General features: G+C 45.2%; 1 protein-coding gene across 1 annotated transcript in view; it reads right to left on the bottom strand.

Moving 5' to 3' along the window:
- Positions 1-7,560, bottom strand: part of TFAP2D (transcription factor AP-2 delta) — a 54,872-nt gene extending 47,312 nt beyond the window's left edge. Inside the window, exons 1-3 of the mRNA XM_004267496.2 lie at positions 6,995-7,560; positions 5,503-6,000; positions 1,974-2,034 (exon numbers count right to left, since the gene is read on the bottom strand). Coding sequence (XP_004267544.1) covers positions 1,974-2,034; positions 5,503-6,000; positions 6,995-7,033 — 598 coding nt within the window. The 5' untranslated portion in view covers positions 7,034-7,560. The remainder of the gene's footprint in view (positions 1-1,973; positions 2,035-5,502; positions 6,001-6,994) is intronic.
- Between the last annotated feature and the right edge of the window lie 14,675 nt (positions 7,561-22,235).

Genomic DNA, 22,235 nt, shown 5'->3' with positions numbered 1-22,235 from the left:
CCTTGGAGCCACGCCGTTCTTCTAAAAGATCAATGTTTGGTTTAAAATAAATTCGGCTCCTATTTTTAGGTGAATGACACCGAATTCTACAAGAGCAATCAAACGTTACCTAAGGAAGCCCATTTCCATGGCCCTGAGAGGACAGGCACGCAGTTTCCATCTTGTAGTGACTGGAGAGCTTTGGCCTTTCCTGGGCGGGTGGTGAGGGCTATCCCCTAAATCTCTTAACGAAAATTCAACGGATTGCACAGCCGCCTCCCTTCCAGCTCTCCGCCTCGGCCTCATAATTCTCATCCCCTGCCAGCTATTGTACGATCGGATGTAATTGCCAAGCATTTGAGAAGGTGATGTTGGAGCCACTGCGGAACTGAACGCAAAAACGCAGTAGCGCGAGCCGGGCTCTGGGAGGAGACAGCTCCGGGCTCTAATTAGTGGCGCTGTCCTTCAGCACCACCGACATCTCCGGGAGCCCTGAGTACTTGGCCTCACCTTTAGTGTGAGCACCCCAACGGACCCGGATCAGCACGTCACCTGGTCCCTCTTTCACTGTGTATTTTAATCCCTCTCTCCAATAATATGTATATTTTATTTCAATTTTCACTAGTCTGGGCCTATTTCATGTCATTTCAAAATGGCTGAGTATTGGCCTGTCTGACAAGCTTAATACGGCTCATTTTTAAAAATCTCTGTGGAGCAACAGTAGTAGTTTAAAAAATAATAATTTTCAAATCGCTATGGGGTGAAACAAAAGATTTAAATAGCCATTTAATGGAAGTTCCAAATATCCACTCTGACAATAGTCAGTTTCCCAAAGGAAAACTCTGTTTTCTTCCCACCTCAATTTAAACGGAGTTTCACATTGGACATTGGGTTGTAAAACCTGCAGTTTAAACATGGAATAATCCGTTGCTTCCTATAGATGCATTTTTTTCTTTGGAAAAACACTGGAGTCTTTTAACAAGCTTTGAAAGGGGTGGAGAGGGACTGAAGGACATTTATTTGGTGCCATCAGAAATGACTCAGTTTTTAGTGGTTTGGTTACTAGAGACAACTGCGGCCCTGGAGCTGGAATTAGTCCTAGTGAATAGGCCACATCTTATTAATTCGTATGAAGTTGGGGTAACAGCTGGTCCGCCTTGCCCCGTGTGCTCCTCGGGTTACTCAGCTTGCTAGGAAAATAAGCTTCAGAGGCTCTGGGTACAGTGAAGTGGGGAAGCCAGCAAAATTGGCACTGCCTTGAGGCCCTTAAAATGTCATAGTTCAAAACCTTTTGTCAAAATGGAATATTTGAGATGCAGCTCCCATCAGCGTCTGAGCCAAAATCAACAGCTCTCCACTCTTGCCTACCCCCCACCTTCCAATTCCATGGGTAACTCTGGATTCAGATGTTTCCCTCAACAGATGGGAACAAGAAAGCTTTATCTGGTACAGTTAACACCACCTCCTCCTCTCACCCTCCCTTAAAGAAAGAAATGTTCTGGACACTTAGAAAAATGAGGGCAGCTACAATATTGGTGTTTCATTAGCCTTCCCTGAAGCCCAATGAATTTAACCTCTCAAAGCCTCAAGCTAACATCCTTACCTCAAACACCCAGGCTGTGGCTGGCACATTTAGGGCTAAAAGAGACCAGAAATTCTGCTCGAGGATGTGGTGATGGGAAAAGGGAGTGTGAGAAGGATTTCCCCCCCCCCTTTTTTTTTTTTTGCCTCTAACTTTGGTTCTGTCACTGCTCCATTGAGGAAGAGCAAATCTCTTCTATCACAGCCTTTTGGACACAGGCTGGTTCAAGCCTCAGTAGAGGAAGGGAAACTTTTTCATGTGGGTATGCCTGTGTGGGACAAGAGTAATTGACCAAGAGTCATTGTTTCCTCTATCATCAGATGGGGATCTGATGTTTAAAAGCATCACTGGACTTTCAAGGCAAAGTAACAGATGAGAGAAGAATGTTTAGTTTTAATATGTTGTTACTTACCTCTTCTTATCACTCCACCTTGGCCATTGAGAACGAGCCCACACTGGGCTTCCACAGAGCCCTTAATAAAAGAAAAAGAAAGAAAATCACTCATATAGATACTAATAGATACATTAGTTAAGTCTTTCAACCTGTCCCACCCCGAACCCCATCTCCCCATAACCCCAAAGTAGACATTTAAATGCAACCACTGAGCTGAAGCAAGTTTGGAAGCACACACAATTTTAAGGGGAAAAAGTGCCAGAAAAACCACAATCTAAAAGTTGTATAAATGTTAAGGTATGCATTTTACAGCACCATACAGTATTACACTTCAAAGCACAGGAGCGCCTTTTATCTTGGCATAAGAGAATGAGAAACCCTTTGAGTCTCCATCAAGGCACACAGCACATATATAGACAGGTTCCACGGCACTTTCTGCGTGGAGCAAATTACACCAGAAGCGTCAAGTCTGGCACTGTGGGTTTCTTGGGAGCTCATAGGAGCTATTTCAAGTGCAGGATTCAAGATCTCTTAGGAGGGTTCTGTTTTACCCCAGATGTAGGAGCATCCTATCATGCTACCCAAAGTGTGTCTTATGGAGGAAACACCTTCAGTGTCACTCACTGTAGATCTTCAGCCTCCTAATGGATTGAGGGATCATTTGAGCTGGGAAGGAGGAAAAGGTCTGCTGATTTTTGATTAAGAAAAATAAAAATTTCTCTCTCTCTGTCTTCTTTCTTTTTTCTGAGTCGAAATGTGTTAAAGGCTCATTTTCCTTTACAAACAAACGAGGTATTGGACTTGAAAGAGGCCTTGAAGGGTGTTAACCTACCCAACAGCCCGTGAAGAGTTAAGTAAATGCGGAGAGAGTCGGTGCATAATAAAAACCCACTTTACAAAACAACCTTTACAGCCCTGGCTCCCTTTCGCTTCCCCATTTTCACCATATTGAGGCAGGCCTGTAAGACCCCCCTTTTCAACCTACTCACGAGTTCTTTCTTATTTTAACTGTTCTGCCTTAAAGTGATTATCAAATCAATATGAAAAAAAAAAAGTTGGAGACTGAGCATAAATTAAAGCGGTGATGGGAAAAGGTGTGACAGTTTCCTTTGTTGGCCATAGCAAATCTTTTTAGGGGACTCAAAGATGGAACTGAAGCCACAAGACTGTTTGCATCTGTTAGGCAGACTTAGACCGCCCTCCAAACCATTGGACTTTCACTTAAAATTCTGTGCAGGGAAAAGTATATTTACATTTGTTGCATTTGAAATGAGGCATATGCTGATGAATGTTTTAAAAAGGAAGAAATAAAAGGAGAGAGACGGGTTTCTCCCACACATCCCCTCCCCATTTCTCTTTTTAAAAGTAGCTATGACTTTTTTTCTTTTTCTTTTTCATTCTGACAACTAAGTCCAGGAGGAGTGGAAGAAAATAACTTGCCAAACTTACAACTTGCTTCTATATCTGTATCAAAAATATATATACACCCTTCTGTAGACATAGATGCATAAATATATACCATTCTCCTCTATTCTTCTAGTGTCTTGGAGTGTTTCTCTCATGATGAATTTTCCCTCACTATGAGCAAAAAATGGCAAAAAGGAGGTTAAGAATGTTAAAAGACATAGGATGAAAGTAAAGTTTTCAAAATGTCTGAAATGGAAAAGGTAGAGGCCAGAAGTTCTCCAAGGAAGTGAATCACTTTCCCTCCCTGCCTCTGGCGCACCGTTAAGATGTTTATTTTCTTAGAGGAAATGAATCTTTGTCTCTTCACTTAACAAACTTTTCCCCCTCATAAGTAAAACATGTTGTTTGGTCGGATGACATTGCATAAATGACCAGTTGAATGGCACTAAGTCGAAAATTGGATAAACTACGGTGTTCTTTTGCACGGGATTCGCTCTTTGTCTCGTGCTTGCAAATGTTCTAATCCCCTCTTTTGAAAAATGCCCGGCTTTGTGCCTAGCACAGGAAAAAAATTTGTACAGATACAAAAAAATCAGCGGCAGACGTGGCTATTAAAAGGAGTAAATAGGTTTTAGTTGAGCTAAGCATTGAATGGCAGATTTTTTTCCTCTTGAGACATAAGGAGATCCTTGTGAAAAATGTAAAAATGCCCTGAGCGTATAAAATTATTTCGTGAATGTAAATGTAGAAAGCAAGGTTTATGGAGCCAAACCTTTTTTCTCGTGCGCGGATTTTGTGGCTTGGGCTCTTTGTTGGGACTGTAAGGGCTTTCGCTTTAATTTTTAAATAATCCCTTGCTCAGAGGTAAGTGAGGGGGAAAGATTTTCTGTGCGCAACGAGGGATCTCTTATGTCTCCGACTCGTGCTCTTCCAGTATCTCTCCTTTCATTGTGGGGACCTTGGAGAAAGTGTCCACCTTCGTGTGGACTCGCAGGCAGAGCTGTACTTTCAGCCAAAAGAATGCACAAACTCGTGTCTTCTGGGTTCTGTTTGGGACATGTGTGGACTTATTTGTTTGAAATGTGGCTGTGACAGTATGTCTGCATAATCATATACTCTATTGTTGGCAAACAATGTGCAAAAATACATTAAGAGAGAAAGTAGGAGAGATCATTTGATTGAGTCATGGCCTTCACCATATCTGAATTCCTTCCTTCCTTCCTTCCTTCCTTCCTCTCTTTCTCCCTTTATTACTTTCTCCCTCGCTCCCTCCCTACCTTTTCTCCTTTCTTCCTCCCTTCCTATTCATTTTCTCTCCCCCTCTCTCTTCCCTTGTTTCCTTTCCTTCTTTCTAAGGAGTTGCATCTTTTGTAAAAATTAATGGCTTGGAGAGTGAAAACAAAGTTGTGACTCGTTCAGCCAGGTGACGGGATTGGGTGCTCCTCGGGCAGCGAGAATCAGGCTCAAGCCCATACCCCGGCCAATTGCATTGTGCAGAGCCTTTCATTGGGGTACATTTTTAAGGCTTACATTTGCGATTCTTTACTGTCCACAACGATCTAGGATATTTGGTGAAATTTTAGCTGGCGCTCAGGGTCCCCCAAATGTTCTGAGAACAAACCAGCCCCCCCAATTCATAGTACGCGCCCCACAATCTCAGTCTGGGACAAATGCCTGGAACACGCGGGTAGACGCAGCAAAGCTCCGAGACTGAGGGTACGATTGGTCATCAACTCATCGGGTCTTACGCTGAGTCCAGTTGGCTCAACCCCAGCCTACGTGATCTCCCCCACCCCATGCCTCAGGGACAGAAATGTGGATTCACAAAAGACCTCAGTGCAGAACGCCGGAAAGTGGGGGGGGCCCGCAGCTAGCTGGACTCCCGAGCGTCCAGGTGAAATGCCTGCTCCAATGAGAGGGACAGAGTGGCACACGCCTCCTTTAATTGTTTTGATAACTTTCCCTAAGTGGTGTGTATGTGTGCGTGTGTGTGAGTGAGTGTGTGTGTGTGTGTGTGTGTGTGTGTGAGAGAGAGAGAGAGAGAGGTGGCGCGGGGAGACGGCTTACAGTCGGATTATTAACGGCGCGGGAGGGGGAGGGAGAGGAGGGGAGGGCGCAAATTCGCCGCATGCTTATTTACCTGCAAGTCGTCGGCTCCCGCGGCGGCCAGCCCCAGGCTGGGCCCTGGCAGGAGTCTTTGATCTGGGTGCATTCCATACTGAGAGCCATGGCTCATGAGGGACAGGTCGTGGCGGCGGTAGGCATCGAGGCAGCCCAGCTCCCGCCTCTGCTCGTCCAGGCAGGACGACTTGAGCGCCCGCGCATTGTGCAGGTTAATAAAGTCGGTGGGCTCCCCGTGGTGGATCTGCTGGTAGTACTGTTGCGAGTGGTGGAGCGAGTTCAGAGAGTAGGCGTCGGGAGTGACGGCCGGGTGGCTGTGCTGAAACTCGTAATGGAAGGACTGGTGGTGGAGCGGGGTGTACTGGTGGTTAGTGGAGAAGTAGGGGGACGCAAACTCGGTGCCGGTGGTGGAGTAAGTTAGAGGGGAAGAGGAGGAATAGGCGACAGTGGAATTGGCTACGGACTCCAGACAGCCAAGCTGCATCAAACGGTAGCTGTTTGATCCGTCGTGACGTATCTGGAAGGAAGAGGGGGAAAAGGGAGAGCAGAAAAACTTGAGGTTTGTCATTTTGCAACCGAGGCGCGGCTGTCCCGGAGCCGGGAGCTTTTCTCCGGCTCTCCGAGGGGCGCGAGCGCGCAGGGCTCGTGCCGAGCCGCAGCCGGGCTGCGCGCCTTCGCCGGGGAGCCTGTGCGAGCAGGCGGACTGGGGGTGGGCGGCCTCGTCCTCACAGTCGAGAGCTCGGAAAAATATCCCCCACCCTATATAGGTGCGGGTGACACACACACGCGCGCGCGCACACACACACACACACACACACACACACGCACAGCCCCTGCCCAACTTGCACAGGGAGCCGGACCCGGGAGCTAGATTTGCCACTGACTCCGGGGCTGCGGGCAGCAGAACAAGAGCGTCCACAGGCGCAGCGCCTCGCCACTCCAACCCGCTGCCAACGACGAGATGCCGCGGCTGTGCACGCTGGGATGTTCTGCCAGAGCTGCTCAAAATCTTTTATCTATATATTAAAAAAAAATCCAGTCTGTGCAAATCGCCCAACTTGCTCATTTTCTTAACCATTTGGGGCAGGGAATCCGACTCCCCCCTTTCTGCTTTAGTCTCCTAGAATAAGCCCATTCCAAAAGGGGTGCGTGTTCCCCACCCCCTTGTCCACCTACCGCCCCCCACCCCATCAATCTCTTTGCCTTTCTGAGTATCTTTTTCCCATCTCTATCTCCCTTCTCACCCCCTCCTCCCTTTCTTTATTATTAGGATTATGTTTTTCCCCTCATTATGCCAAATGTTTCTTAACGTGGCAGAGAGTTGCCCTTCCTGGCGACAGATGTCATAACGAACTTTCTCCCTTTTCCTTCCTTAACTTCCCCCGAAAGCCAGATTATAATTAAACGTAACGGTCCGATATAAATTAGAGACAGGGGAAGCTGCCACCGCCGCCGCCACGCCGCCGCCGCCACACACACGCGCGCTCAAAAAAAAAAAAAAGTAATAATACCTCGGCATCGTGGACTAGTCCCGGAAAGGTAGTTGACATGTTGGGTTTCTCCGAAAGCTTACGATGCAATTTCCCCCTCCAAAAAAAGAATCGGGAAAAAAATCCAAACTTCTTGTATTTTCCAATTTTTTTTAAGGAAAAAAAATGTTCTATAGATAGAGATCTAAATTGTAATGGCTTTGCCCAGATCAGATAGCTCCTTGCCTCGTACCCACTTAAAAACCTGTAGGAACAAAATTTTCCCTCTGCACAAAAGCAGCTCCCTGGAACAGATTTTGTACTTGCTGAGTATTTCTTTGGCTGATGTCGTAGGTCCCTTGGTAATATAGAAGTTTTGAAAATTAAGCATCAGCACTGAGAACTGGGCGGACAATAGGCAGAAGAGATTTATCCCAGGAGACAAGGAATAAATATTGTATCTTCGCCTAATAAGGAACTGGAGGTTCTTTCAACATTTTTATCCATTTTTTCCAACCTTTATCATGCTTTTCTATACCGACTGAGGTGGGGACTCATCTCTGCAGAGAGCATTTGCACACATTTTATTGTGAAGATAAAGATCTAGCCCCGATGTGTGTATATTAGAGATAGAAATATATATTAATTAAAGCTTCCTTTTACACAAGTAAGTGTTCATGCCTATTGGTTCCACTCCCTGGATGCTGAAAGCTGCTTTTTCCAACGAGTACCCAAATCAATTTCACCCAGACTTGGGGGTATCTGCCTTTGACCAAGTGGGAACAATACTCCTCTTTCCATATTTACATGAATTTGGGTTCTTTTCCCTTTTTTGAAAGGCAACACCTGGCAGTAGCTTACACTTTCAGCAGCTTTAAAACAAATAACCATGATGGACAGTCCCAAGTTTCCATCATAAAGAAAGAGTGTAACTGGCCATATATTTAAGAAAAATATAAGAGAATAAAGACTTGTGACAAGATTCTACATTTAGGTGAAACGTTGTCTTCCACTCCTCAACCCAACCTATTTTCCCCCTCTTTTTGTGTTTTACTACTTCTTTTTCGAAAAGACTGCTGAATGTTGTATGGACCATTTAGCAGGGGCACCAGGTATTTGAATACCATTACCCCCCCCAGACCCTTAAATGTTTGAAAGTAATATTTTACAAAGAAAGGGCATGAAGGAGGCAGTGCACACTTATCTCTGTCTCCTCGGTGGATTTCTCGACTTCCAAACAGTATTTGAGTTTCACTTCATTCAAAATTCATCTTCCCGCATCAAGTGGTCTAGCGCCTAGAGCGGGTAGCAGTGGCTACAGGCCCGCAATACTGAGGCTCTGCTGAGTCCGCTCACCAGCCCTGCCTGCCTCCTAAGAACCGGCTGGCCCCAGACTCATCTCAGAGATAGAAGGGGTAATTTCGTCTTAATTGCCATTGCATTTGGTTGGCTTTTGAGTGTTTAAGCTGAGAAGGTGTCTTAATAACAAGCCGCAGGCAAACAGGCAGGCATGTGGCTTTTTTTTTTCTTTTCCTTTTTTTTTAGGTCGGGGTTTGGGAGGGTTTATTAGGATCTGCTCATGCAGGCTAACTGGGGCTGTCACTCAGCACTCTTTGCTTTATATAAATGGACAAAGCCACACGACAAGAATTGAAATGCACTGTCTGAGATGGAGATCCGCGGTGCTTCAGTCCTGCGCAGGGATCAGCTGCCAGCACTTGCTCCCCTTTTCAGGGTGCGCAAGTGCCCCCCTCCCAACTTCTCGAAATTCCATATTTTGGTCTAATGAAGTCAGCTCAACAAAGATGAAAAGGAAGGATGACCAACTTGATCTTTAAGTAGGAGGGGTGAGATAAAGGCCGTTGCCACTGAGAGGCTGACTCCCAAAATGCTTGCAGTGGAATCTTTTGTTTGCCAGGACGGAGAGAGGCCTCTATATTCCACCCACAGACAAAATCCGCGTCCGTGGCAGCCGGGGCCTGCCCCCAACACCTTACCCCAGGAACGCCCGCCCCTGCGGAGGTACAAACCTCCCCCCAGAAGAATGTGCAGGGCCCGCAGGTTATCTAGAGAATGGCCAGACGCGCTCTTCCTGGTGGCTCTTGTTGGTTTCCCAGTACATTCCAGCTCAAATGGGAAAGGACGGCCCCTTCTCAGACAAGCCGCAAACCCCTCCCTCAACTCCCCTACTGTCAGATACATCTTCATTGAAGGCGAAGGGACCTTCTTTGCCCGGCTTAGGTCCAGGCAGCAGACGCAAAACCCTCTCCCTCGGGAACGACCAGGAGGCTCAGGACGTCTTGGCCGCCTGCTCTGACTGCTGTCCCAGCGCATTTGGCCTCTGCGTTTGGCCCTGTTGGGGCGAAGGTCCACACGCGGCCCCCGCACTTCTGGTACTCCCGGTAATGAGCTCTGGCCTGGAGCTGAGTACATCCACAGAATGACCTCCATTTGTCCCGGCCATCTGAACCCTTCTGGACATCACCGAAGAACTGACAAACGTACCTCTCCCTTCCATTCCCTAACCCCACCCAGTTTTCCTGAGTGACTTCTAGGTACCAAGACAAAAGGCGTCCAGGCTTCATTTACTGTGCTTCTTGACCGCCCCCCCCCCCCACGCCGTGGTATCAGAGGAAAGTAAAGATCACGAGGGATGAGAAAAAAAACTTGTATTTAAAGGAGATGAAGCGGGGAGGGTAAACAGCATCTCCTTTAGCTTAGGAGTCTACTTTGCCAGGGCCTATGGCTTCTTTGGAAAGCTCTCCTCCCATCCCAGTGCCCCAGCTTCCCACACCAGCGTCTAAGCTGTAGGGAAACCCCATTTGGCCAACTGCTCCCTCTCGCCTCATCCCAACTTTAAAAAAAAAAAAAAAGAAAGAAAAAGAAAAAAAGCTGTTTGTCCGTGAAAGAGAAGTTGGGGAAATCATCAGCGCCATATGTACATACTGGTCAGCAGCTCCCTTCCATCTGCTCTGGGGTTGCTTGGCGCGCCCCTTTTCTAAAGAAACTCATTGAGGCAGGTGTGTGCTGTGCTTGGTGTCTGTGTGTGTGTGATGAGCGCGCGCGGGGTTTGTTTCTGTCAGACAGTCCCCCCCACCACCTTCCCTTCCCATCCAATTAATAGTCTTGAGCAATTAATAAGTGCCATCCTGCTTGACCCAAAGGCTGGGCTTTTCAGCAAAGCTAATTCCCCTTTCTCTGCTTTGGCCCTTTCTGGGAGAGCGACTGGCCACACATTCTCCAGCGGGAGGTGTAATTGAATTAACTGGCCACGGTGAGTTGGAGACACAGTGACAATCGCCTGGGGCTCCCTCCCTGGGGAAACCGGTAGTGAGCATCCCAGCCTGAGCCCGAAGCGGGCCCCGCTCCGGTGCACTCAAGATAGCTCATAAAAGCACAGAGCAACCCTGCCAGCCCGCACCCTAGAAGCTGGAGAGGGTCTCTCTTAGCACCCAGCGCTTCTGCTCTGCCTTCTGAGTCCACGCTCCACTCCAGGAGGGATTGTTCCACCGCAGTCACTTTAGGAATCAGCAGAGAAATCTTTATATCTAACGCGTTTGTTTTGGTGAGGATCCAGAGCTAGAGAAGAGAGTTTCTGAATGGTTTCCTACAGTTCAGACTCTGGTGTAGAAAGCTCAGGTCCCTTCCTGGGCTTCTAGGCTGGTACCATACTGGTCACCCCAGTTTTCATCCAGTCCCAAGCATCGCCATAGAAAGGATCTGCCACTCAGTGCGTGTTTGAGTTTTGTGGACAAGTAACAACAAGCAAGTGCCTGTCCCTAGTTTTATTAAACACGTGTTTCTCCTCCTCCTGTTTCTTCTTATTCCTACTTGGGATTTCTTTTGCTCCTCCAAATGGATTTTCTATGGACTTTGTTCTCCTGTTGCTTGAACAGACTTTTCCTACAGAATTGCTTAAATAATTCTAAGTGAAGTAGAGTGGTTAAGGACTGTAATTATTTGGGCATTTTCAACCAAAAATACTTCCTTGGATATACACATACATCAACCACAGTATCTTCTTTCCTCCCTCTGTTCTTCCTCATTTCTTTTGTTTCTTCCTTCCTCTTTAGAGGAAGGTAGAGATGAGATTGAATCCATTAAACTTATGCCTTAAGAGAGCATGTGTGTACATTGTCTAAGAATGACATTTACTGTGTTCTGCTCCAGCGGGGCACACAGTTCCAGAGCCCAGACATGAGCTGGCACAATAGGAGACAATTTTCATGATCGCGAAGACCCTGGCTTCGGAAGGGTACTTGTACAGGAGGACAGTGGAACACTGAAAAATCCACTATGTTCTTTCCACAAAGTGACCAAGAAGTGTAGATCTGTTCATCAGTACTTCTAACCCTTCCAAGCCTCCAAGCCCCTTTCACTCCTTATTCTGGATGCACATAAAGAGCAGAGGTGACTTTAGAGATTCAAAAAAAAGTAAACAACTGCTGTGTCCTATCTTAGTGGTGTTTATTCTGGTTCTATCTGCCCTCACTTCTTTGTGAATCTCCATGAGCACTTCCACCCTGGTTAGTCTTCTAAGACAAACTCAGCCTGGGGTTTCCAAGAGCCAACCTCACAGGGAGCCCTCGGGGGCCCTCGCTCAAGAAGCCCCAGTTTCACAGTTACTCAAGCTTTTAATGACCTGGCAACCTCTTCTTATTCAAGGACCTACTCTGGTGTGATTCTCCTAGCATCTACCAGTAGTAACCGTGGGAGAGTGGGTGGGTGGTGTCAATCCTTCAGGTGGTGGAAAGGGAAACATGCTGGGTCCACCAGGCAGTATCCTAATCCCTGGTTCATTCAGTTTTCCTGATTAGCCAAGGTGGACAGAGAAGAGTGCTCCAAATCAGGCAGATTCTGGGCAGGAGGCAGAAATCGAAAACTTGACCCAGTTACAGGATATTAAGGGAGAAAAGTCATGGCAACGTGGGTATGTAGGTGCTCGGGGTCAGACTCCGCCTCCCCCCCACCCCAGCCAAAAATGAATAACTTGCCTTTCTTACTTCAGTTAGCCTCAGCTGGTGCCAACTCTGGGTGTCTTTCTAAAGGTCCCTCCCCTTTCCTTTCCAGTTAGGCTTTGCTAACTCTTCTTCCTCTTGGTATTCCCCACCCGCATCCCCATTCTTCCTTCAACAACAGAAGGGTCACTTTTTGAAAAACGTTACCTTAATTGCAAATGAGAAATGGCAGACCAGTCTTAAAAAGAGCTGTGAGATATTTAGGGGAAATTAACATTTCTGATAGACTCCCCAGTCATTTCAGTTTAAGAGTTGTCATTGATTTTTTTAAACTCCGTTTTCTTTTTCTTTCTTTCTTGTTTCTTTTTCCCCCTCGGTAAAGCCTCCTCCGGCAGGACCCTACCGCCCCGCCCTCTGGGCTGATTGTCAAAAGCCTAATGCGGATCTGTATTCCGCCTTAGCCTTGCAGCCCACAGGCAACATGGATTCCGTAATCGTACAGAGAAAATGCATTTGCAAGCAATTAAAACGCCTCGCGAACGTATTAGTCGAAAATTAAACAGAAGAACTCTCCCGTCTGAAGTCTTCCCTTTGATAACAGTGAAACTTGGAGCGGAGGCCCTCATCCGAGAGGGCGGACTCCTCGCCCTTCTGCAGCAGCTGCCTAGTTGGACCGGGGCTCCCACCCTCTCCCGGCAGCGCAGCCGGGGCGCCTGCAGCGCCTGCCTTGTCGTCCCCGCGTGGTCTGGGGGCGCTCAACCCCAGGCAGCGGGGCGAGCCCGGGAGGGCGCGGCGCCTGGAGACCTCTGGGCTGGCTGTGCTCTTTGTGACAGGAAGCTGAGGCCTAGCTCTCCCAAGGGAAACTTGCCTCTTTTAGCTAAGAAATGCATGAGTTCGGAAAGGACCGCGCTGCGTGCTCTCTGCTCCCTCGGTGGTTTAGCCTTGCAGCGTACTAGGGGTTTTGGGAAGTCGGCCGGCCGCCGTTTCAGTAAATGGAGCCTTCGTTTACTAAGCACTTTTACAAGTGTTGACTCCTCTGATGCCGAGAACACTCCCTCTCCCCATTACTTTCTTTTTATAGAGCAAAGAATAACAGTTAAGTGACAGCAACAGCTAACACTGAGCACTTAAACGTGTCAGATCCGTTCCGAGCTCTTTACGAGCATGGTGTCATTGTATCCTTACAGCATACCTAGGAGTTAAGTATTCTGGGCTAGGTAGAGTGTGTATTAGTGTCAGTATGAGGTAGGTATGAGTGCAAACGGGGACCCTGAAGCCCTGGACCCTCCCTCGCCCAGCAGGTAGGCAAGCAGTGAAAGTGGGGGTCAAAGAGGTTTCAGTGATAGCCTAGGTCACACGAGCTTTTAACTCAGTGATTTTTGGCATCAAATCCAGACTTCTTTTCCCCCCTACTACATCTTCTGGCTTCTACTGCATCTAAACTTTTCTCCTTTTATCCCACATCTCCATTCCTTTCTAGATGCCTAACAGAACATACCCACATTGCACCCACATTGAGGCCCGGCCCAGGTTTCTTTTGCAGTAAGGGAGGGTCATCTTGACGCCTCTGGCTGCAAATCCAGCCTCCTTGATCTGACTCCTCAGTTTCCTGGTGACGGACTGCGTGTGGGGCTTCCAGAGTCTGCCCGCCCTACCCAGGCAGGTCGGGTTCTGGCTCTATCCCCGGTAGGCAGTGGCAGAGGCCGGCCGGCTCCGCACGGATGCTCTGAGGCTGCGGCGCACACCCGGAGCCAGGCCACAGGGGCGGCCGGCGGTACCCGCCAGGCTCCTCTTATACACGCTTCCCAGTCCCACAGAGGCTGTGGCTTTGTGGATCCACTGCTGGCCTCCGGGACCCCCTCGTAACCGAGATGCGGCAATAGGACAGTTGGATTTGGAACCACAGAACCTGAGCTTCAATCCTGGGTTCTACCTGAGCAAGTTACTTAATTTTCTCACTTGTAAAATGGAAAAAAAAAAAAGTTACTAACAGTTAGCTCCTCTGGCTGTTGTGAGGCTTAAGTCGAAAAATTGCCTATCTATTATCTATCTATCTATCATCTCTGTGATTAGCCTGGACTGAGGGGAGCATTTAATAAATGTTGGGTATTATTATTTGGAAGGAGGGGATTGTTAAGAAGGCCCCAGAAGAGAGCCTTTATTAGTAGGACATCCTTGCTTCCCTAGGGTCCATTTTTGCAGACCTTGGACAGATGGCACCAAAGAAAACCCGGCTGGGAGGGACTTCAGAGGTCACAGGATCCTACCCTTTGCTGACATATGATGTATAAAGTCACACAACTAAGCGAGCGACAAGGCCAGAGCCAGAGCTAGAACTCAGACGCTTGCATCCACTCAGTCCAAAGCCCCTCATTCAGGATCCAGGGAATGGACCACTCACTACCCGCACCCTCCCGCTTCTTTTATGGCTAATTTGTATTTCCTCCTGACTTAATTAACATTTTGGTCTTTAAATTTTTTTTTGAATTTTGTTTCTTCTCTTTCTTCTCACTTTCTCTCTCCCCCCTCTTCATCCCCCCCTTCCTCCCCCTCTCCCCCCACTTTTGCCCCAGGGTCCCCATATGCCTTCCTGGGATTCTGCTGTTTTAGCTCCCTCCCCGCTAATCTTCAAAGGCTTCTGTCTCACCTTTGGCTCAATATCCTGGGCATCTTCTCAGTGACATGGTTGAGGGAGGGGGAGCGTGTGTGCTTCTCCATCTGCAATACTTTGAGTCCTGGTCACCCTAGCACATGTCACATCACCTACCTTCTAACCAACCCCTGTGGGTCTGCCTGGTTGCTGACCCCAAGCCCCTGCCTCTGCTTCTTCTCCCTCCTAGTGGCCTTGGGGAGCTTTGAGGCAATCAGGCAACCAAAGCCTCCTCTTTTTTTTTTTTTTTTTTTAAACTAAAAGAGCTTTGTCTTCCTCTTCTGTCAATTACCCCAGCAGCCTCTCAGAGGTCCCATTTATTTTTCCATTGACCTTTTCTTCCTTACCTACTGGAACAATGCCTTATTATTTTATTTATCTTAATCTCTGGTGCAATCGCCCTTTTATTCTTCAAGTTGGCTGCGCTAGTGTTTGCTTTTACACTTTCTCGACTTCATTATGTAATCTCGCCGAATCTCCACGCTCTGTGCATGCTGTTTAAACCTCATGTCTGTCTTTTACTTACCCTTGAATAGTTCTGTTTTGAAACTCCAGGTCCACCCATATTTACCGTATTCCTTTTTTGCCCAACTATCTGTCTGCTGCCTGGAATGCCCAGAGATATTGTCCAGAAATGTGTACCAGTTCTGCTTTACTGCACATCTTACCCAACAAGACGTTCTGTTAAAAAAATTTTTTTTTCTACTTGGGCCCTGCCATTTTTGGTGGCCTGTGGTAACGCCCCTTCCTCCAAAGTCTTTTCTGGTTACAGGGTTCATGTGGTCCTTGGAGAACTGTTAAGATACATTTCTCTCTTTTGATTTCCCTTTGAGCAAGTAGAGGATGATGAAGAATACGTAGATCGTGCCACCGGTTAGCTCTGTGGCTTCAGAAAAGTTACTTAACCATTTAGCTCTCTCTCACAACCAGGTTACATTAAATGCGGTACGTGTATATGGAACCACGTCATAACTGATAGTGTGCTTTAAAATGATTGGTTATGATTTATTTCTGCAAATAACCTTCTTGCTGGTAGGTCAAGTTGCCTCATTAGGTTTGTATCAACCTTAATCGTGATGAGCAGTACTGTGTCTCTTCCACGACCATCCTTTCCAACACTGAATTCTGGTTTGTCTGTCTTCACAGAAATGTCTACATTGCTACTAATTTCCATGTCAGAGACTGTGTTCTAGAAGTCTAGAATCAGAAGGGGACACTTCTCTATTCTGGATTCACAGAAAGCCTTGAGGGAACCTATAGACACACTCTATTTATTTATTTATTTATTTTTTGCGGTACGCGGGCCTCTCACTGTTGTGGCCTCTCCTGTCGCGGAGCAGAGGCTCCGGACGCGCAGGACTCTCGACCACTGCGCCACCAGGGAAGCCCTATAGACACACTAAATCTCCTCTGTCTCTTAATGTTTTCTGCAAAGGATGGAGATTGCCGTCCCAGAAACAGCCTATCGCCATTCCTGCCCTTTGGTAATCCTCTCTCCATCAATTTCCTTTTCTTCTCTCAACCACTCACTCCCTTTCTCTCTCTCTGTCTTCAGGTAGAGAGTCTTAACTGAAGGAAGAAATAAGCACAGAAAAGAAGACAGCCCACTTGGAGCTTTTTCCCCTGAGGGATATCCTGCTAACCTGGCTGGGAGTAGATCATGTCACGGAATGTCCACTTTAAGAAGTTCAGTGAAGTGGGACAGTATGGGTTAATGTTTTGTGATCTTCAGATGTGAAAATGACACCTCTCAAGCCTTCCCTTTTGGAGGAATTAGAGATTAAACCTAGCATTGAGATTTCTCTCTGGTACAAGACCCTGGAAACACGTATAGACTGTGATGTATTAAATATGTGTCATATATTAGAAATATCTGTAATGAATGCAGACATTCTGATAAATAATACAGTGTACGGTTCTTTGTATGATTGAACACTATCTACTTCTCATATATTTATGTGCCAGCCGTTAAAGAGAACAGGTTTCTTTCCCTAGTTAAATACGTTGAAACAGCATTAGTCTTTCAGGAGTGTGTTCCAATTTGAATGCTAAGATTTAGATGGTGACAAAACTAAGCACATGTAGTTTCTCTGCTTTGGTACATTCAGTTTTGACTTAGAGGAAGAAGCTCTTCCATTAATTATCTGGACTCTGGTGGTAGAGGAGGTGTAGTAATGCAGGATGTTAGAGAGACATCATTTCAATGGACTTTTCATTGACGAGGTCCAGTGTATCTCAGATACAGCTGGCAGCAAAATTCAAAATTCTTGAGATGAAGAAATTGTACACCTTGACCATGTGCTTGTTTACCACTGTTGTATAGATTATGGTGACCAAAATAACCCAAGTTTTAAAGAAGTCTAGGATTTCAAATTATTCACGCTAACATTTTTTTCTCCCTTTACAAAATTAGCAAACCAAAGATAACTCCAAAATCTGTGTTTTTCCCAGAGAACATGGAACCTAACTCATACTTCCACAGATAAGTAAGACTACTGGCTTAGTAGGAAATAAGTGTAGAAAGGTAATCTTATCTCTTCCCAAGATGGTATATCAAACATGAGACTGAGGCTGTGTTATGACTCTTACTTGGTTGGAAAGAATGTCAGTAGGGTGACTTGAAATGACAGAGTTAGTGTTTTATGACACCATAAAATCTATTTTTAAGAAGTGATTCATTGACTGGGCATTAAGAAATGCTAAAAAGCAGAAAGATGTTTCACCCATTTTATTTAACTCATGCAACTCCACACCAATGCAGAAAATTGGGCCATCTTCACACCTGATTACAGAACTCTACCATGAAGTCAGTACATTACATTATAGGGGAAAGAAACATAAAGAAAAAGAAAGACCAAAGAAAATCCAGAGCTCCATTACTAGCAGTGAAATTTGCAAAATCTTTTGGATTCTCCTGGGAAATATCTCCAGTCAGTGTGACTCTAGCAAATAGATACAATCAATTTCAGATTGTCTGAAATAATTGTGCTGTCTTATGCAGTAATAACTAGGCACATGTGGCTATTGTGCACTGTTATGGACTGAATTGTGTCCCCAGAATTCATATATTGAAGACTTAACCCCCGATGTGACTATATTTGAAGATGGCCCCTTTAAGGAGGTAATTAAGGTTGGGATTTCCCTGGTGGTCCAGTGGTTAAGACGCTGAGTTTCTGCTGCCGGGGGCCCTGGGTTCAATCCCTGGTCAGGGAACTAGATCCCATATGCCGCAACTAAGACCCGGCACAGCCAAGTAAGTAAATAAATATTTAAAAAAAAAAAAAGGTTAAATGAGGTCATAAGAATGGAGCCCTAATCCAATATGACTCATGTCCTTATAAGAAGAGGGAGAGACACCAGAAATGTGTACCTGCAAAGAAAAGGCCGTGTAAGGACATGATAAGAACTCAGCCATCTGTATGCCAAAGAGAGAGGCTCCTGGAGAAACCAAACCTGCTGACACCTTGATCTTGGACTTCCAGCCTCCAGAACTGTAAGAAAATTAATTTCTGTTCTTTAAGCCACTCAGTCACTGACATTTTGTTGTGGCAGACTTTGCAGACTAACACAGGCACTCTGAGAATAAAAAAACAAACTGACCCTCCCCCCCCACCCCACCCCCCCACCCCCCCACCCCCGCCCAATGTCCAAGAGTTGGACTAGTATTATCAGTTAGGCCCTGGTGTTGCTACAGGCTGGCCTGACACTCACAGTCAGATCTTGGTGTTTGGTTGTACACAAACCATCTCACAGAACATCAACATCAGACAGGGCCACTCTGTGACCATGATGGATCAAGACAGAAACAAGACTACTCTATAAGCATCTCCAAACACAGAACACAAAAGTGCTCGACATACACCTCTCTCTCTTTTTTTTTTTTTTTTCTGTATGCAGGCCTCTCACTGTTGTGGCCTCTCCCATTGCGGAGCACAGGCTCCAGACACGCAGGCTCAGCGGCCATGGCTCACGGGCCCAGCCGCAGCATGTGGGATCTGCGGCATGTGGGATCTTCCTGGACCGGGGCACGAACCTGTGTCTGCTGCATCAGCAGGCGGACTCCCAACCACTGTGCCACCAGGGAAGCCCACCTCTCTTGGTTAATATTGGTGACTGCTGCTTCTTCACCAATACAGCTTTATCTTCAGTTTTTCCTCTCTATAAAAAGTTTATTGATATACCCAATTATAAAGTTCTCCCTCTTTCTGAGAGCACTTAATCTAGTGTGAACATTTGCTCCCTTGGACCATCCCTGAAATCACCCAACCAAGACCCAGATCCTATCAGTTCTTTCTAACACACTTTATTGGGTGTTCCGTGATCCCTCATGATGTGTGTCCTCCCTTATTACAACATGTTATAAACCCAGTGTCTTCAGCTACAGACATGTGTTTGGTGGTGTTTGACTAGAAGGCACTGGCAATTGGAAATGAAGCTAGTCCAAATTGAGATGTGTAGTAAGTGTAAAATACACACCTGATTTTCAAATACTTAGTATGAAAAAGGTAATGTAAAATATCTCAATTTTTGTACTAATTATAAAGATAATATTTTGGATATATTGATAAATATATTATTAACAGTAAGTTTACTTGTTTCTTTTTAAAATGTGGCTACTAAATATTTAAAATTACTTATGTGGCTTGCATTTTATTTCTTTTGAAGAGTGTTGGTTTATAATGTCCCAAGAAATGTCAATCATTGACAATTCTGACCATGGGCAGCTTACTGTTTTTTTTTTTTCTTTTAAAGGAGTTTATTAGTCAAATTACAACATGCTTCAATGTGGTAACAAACAAGTCCAAAATCTCTGTGGTTTAACACAACAAAAGTTTATTTCTCTCAAGCACACAATCTATTGTGGGTTTGGAGACCTCGCCAGGGCGGCTAGCCTCCATTTCCGTAGCCTCAGGGATCTAGTGAGATCTTTATCTCTGCATTATCAGGCGGTGAAGGTTGGGGAGGGCTCTGCAGGTTCTGGTACAAGTAAATTACCCTTTGTTCCAGAAATATGGTGGCCAGATCTAGTCATGTGGCTCTGGTTAACTACAGGGCAGGGAGAGTGTAATCTCCCTATTTGCCCAGAAGAAGGGGAGAATTGAAAATGAGAAACAATAGTCATTAATATCTGCCATAAGGGGAGAAATGTAAATAGGAATACAAGTTCTAGGTCTTAGTTTAACACAAACTTGTGACATAGTTGATATATACTTAAAGTATTTTATTTAGGAGACCTAGACTCAGAGGACATCAGCAATGACGTTGAACACACAGTCAGAAAAATCCTTAAATTTTCCAACTCACATTTCTGTGATAACATTTTAATGTTTCGAGGCCCTTAAATGAACACAACATGTGGTTACCAATAGCTCACAGTTCCTTACATCTTTTTTCTTATAACTGGATGAGCCTTATATATATATATTTTCTAGATGAACCTTAAAACAAAGTTCAAACTTTGTTTGAAAGTAGTGTACAATTGAATTAAATTAAAAAGCAGAAGTTTTTCAAGATCATTGATATTTTTAAGTTCATGGATTAGGCTCTGTGTCTGTATCTATCTATATTTATATCTACTCTATTTCCCTGTCTCTCTATATACTTACAGATATATACACACACACTCATGTATATACACATGTATTCACACACACACTCCACTCGCATGTATTACTTTATTCAACAAGGTTTCATAACATTAAAAACAAATGTGATCCTGGAGATTTCAGTAGTTAGAATCTTCCCATCTGCAGGAGGGATTCCTAAAATGCAGGCGAACTTCCCTTTCTTATCTTCAAAGGTCTCCTCCCAGCATTAGAAAAGTTGTTTGTAGTAAGCCCAGGGGAGGGAGGAGGGTCTAACAAGCTTTCTCCTCCTCTTTTGTGGATGAACTGAGCAGGCTTCTAGTATGACTGATTTTACCAATATACATCAGTAGGCTAATTTCCAGAGGAGGCAAGCCTATGGCTGTGTGGAGCGTGGGCGGGGGGAGTCAGCACTCGATCTCACTCTCCCGCCCCTTCGTCCTCTTCTCTCTCCTGGGTCTGCCACTGCCCTCCTACACTGCTAGCCCCCAGCACACAGCCTAAGAGAAAGGAGCTGTCCGTTCAGTACCAGGGCCACGTGCAACCTGCCCGCCAAAACACAAAGAACTGAAATATTAATTAAAAAAAGCCAATCTGCTCAATCCTCCGCCCGCAGGCAGGCTCTAACGGAAAACCGCATATGCTTTCCCTTTCTCCTCAATAAATCTTCATCTGGGCATTAAAATACCTAAAAGGATTAGTCATTAAATGCTTGTACATTTGGCTTAATTCACAAGAAACTGTGTGTCACAGGGTTACATCAGAACTGCAGTTTAATCTAATTTGCAGTATTTGTGTAAATGCTTTATTTCTTCTGCTGATTGTTACAGAGGATAATATTAATATCCCAAGTGTCCAGAGGGAGAAGGTTAACACACCGGCACGGAAATGAGCTGGATGCTGACTGATGTATAAAAATATCAAAGCTTCTTTTAAGGTAAAACACAAAAAAGAATAAATGGGAGTGTGGCTTTTCCTCCTCAAGCTGCATTTATTATTATTATTTATTATCTGATCCTCAGGTAATAAGGAAAAGGCGTTTTTTGAAAACAAGTTTTGCTCTTCAGTTGGGTATGCTGTCCTACAATAACGCGTTCAAAAGCTGTCTGTATGGAAACAGTGAAACAACTCTTCAAAGGATTTAATTGCAGAATCATTCTTATTTTTTTCTGAGGAGTTTCTGTTGTAACAACAACATCCAGTCCAGTTATGTGAGTCATCCTTTCCTCCCACCCCTGCCAAGCATTTCTCTGTCCACTGAACTACTGGAGCATGTATTGTCTGTTTTATGCATCTACATCTGGCCCTGATAATTTACTTTCTGGTGCTCTTACTTATTTTTGTACAAGGTTTTTACAATTTTTCTGGACAGTAAGTCCACAGGCAAAAAGGGATAAAGCTCTATCACTAGCTAGAAGAAAATAGTCTTATTTATTAAGTGCATATTTATTGATTACCGACTCTGTGTGAGTACTCTGATGATTTTTACTTATGATATATTTTCCAAATATATCATATCTTTTTTTATTTTATTAGTTTTTTAATTTAATTTTTTATTTTTTGACATCTTCATTGGAATATAATTGCTTTACAAAACATTCTGTTCATTTTTGCTGTATAAAAAGTGAATCAGCTATACCTATACATATGTCCTCATATCCCATCCCTCTTGCATCTCCCTCCCACCCTCCCTCTAGCTGGTCACAAAGCACAGAACTGATCTCCCAGTGCGATGCAGCTGCTTCCCACTAGCTATCTATTTTACATTTGGTAGTGTATATACGTCAATGCTACTCTCTCACTTTGTCCCAGCTTACCCTTCCACCTCCCCGTATCTTCAAGTCCCTTCTCTATGTCTGTGTCTTTATTCCTGTCCTGCCCCTAGGTTCATCAGAACCATTTTTTTCTTTTATAGATTCCATGTATATGTGTAGCATACGGTATTTGTTTTTCTCTGACTTACTTCACTCTGTATGACAGACTCTAGGTCCATCCACCTCACTACAGATAACTCAATTTCGTTTCTTTTTATGGCTGAGTAATATTCCATTGTATATATGTGCCACATCTTCTTTATCCATCCGTCAATG

The sequence above is a fragment of the Orcinus orca genome, chromosome 10, assembly GCF_937001465.1.
Source record: "Orcinus orca chromosome 10, mOrcOrc1.1, whole genome shotgun sequence".
Lineage (NCBI taxonomy): Eukaryota > Metazoa > Chordata > Mammalia > Artiodactyla > Delphinidae > Orcinus > Orcinus orca.
This window is presented reverse-complemented; position numbering and strand designations above follow the sequence as displayed.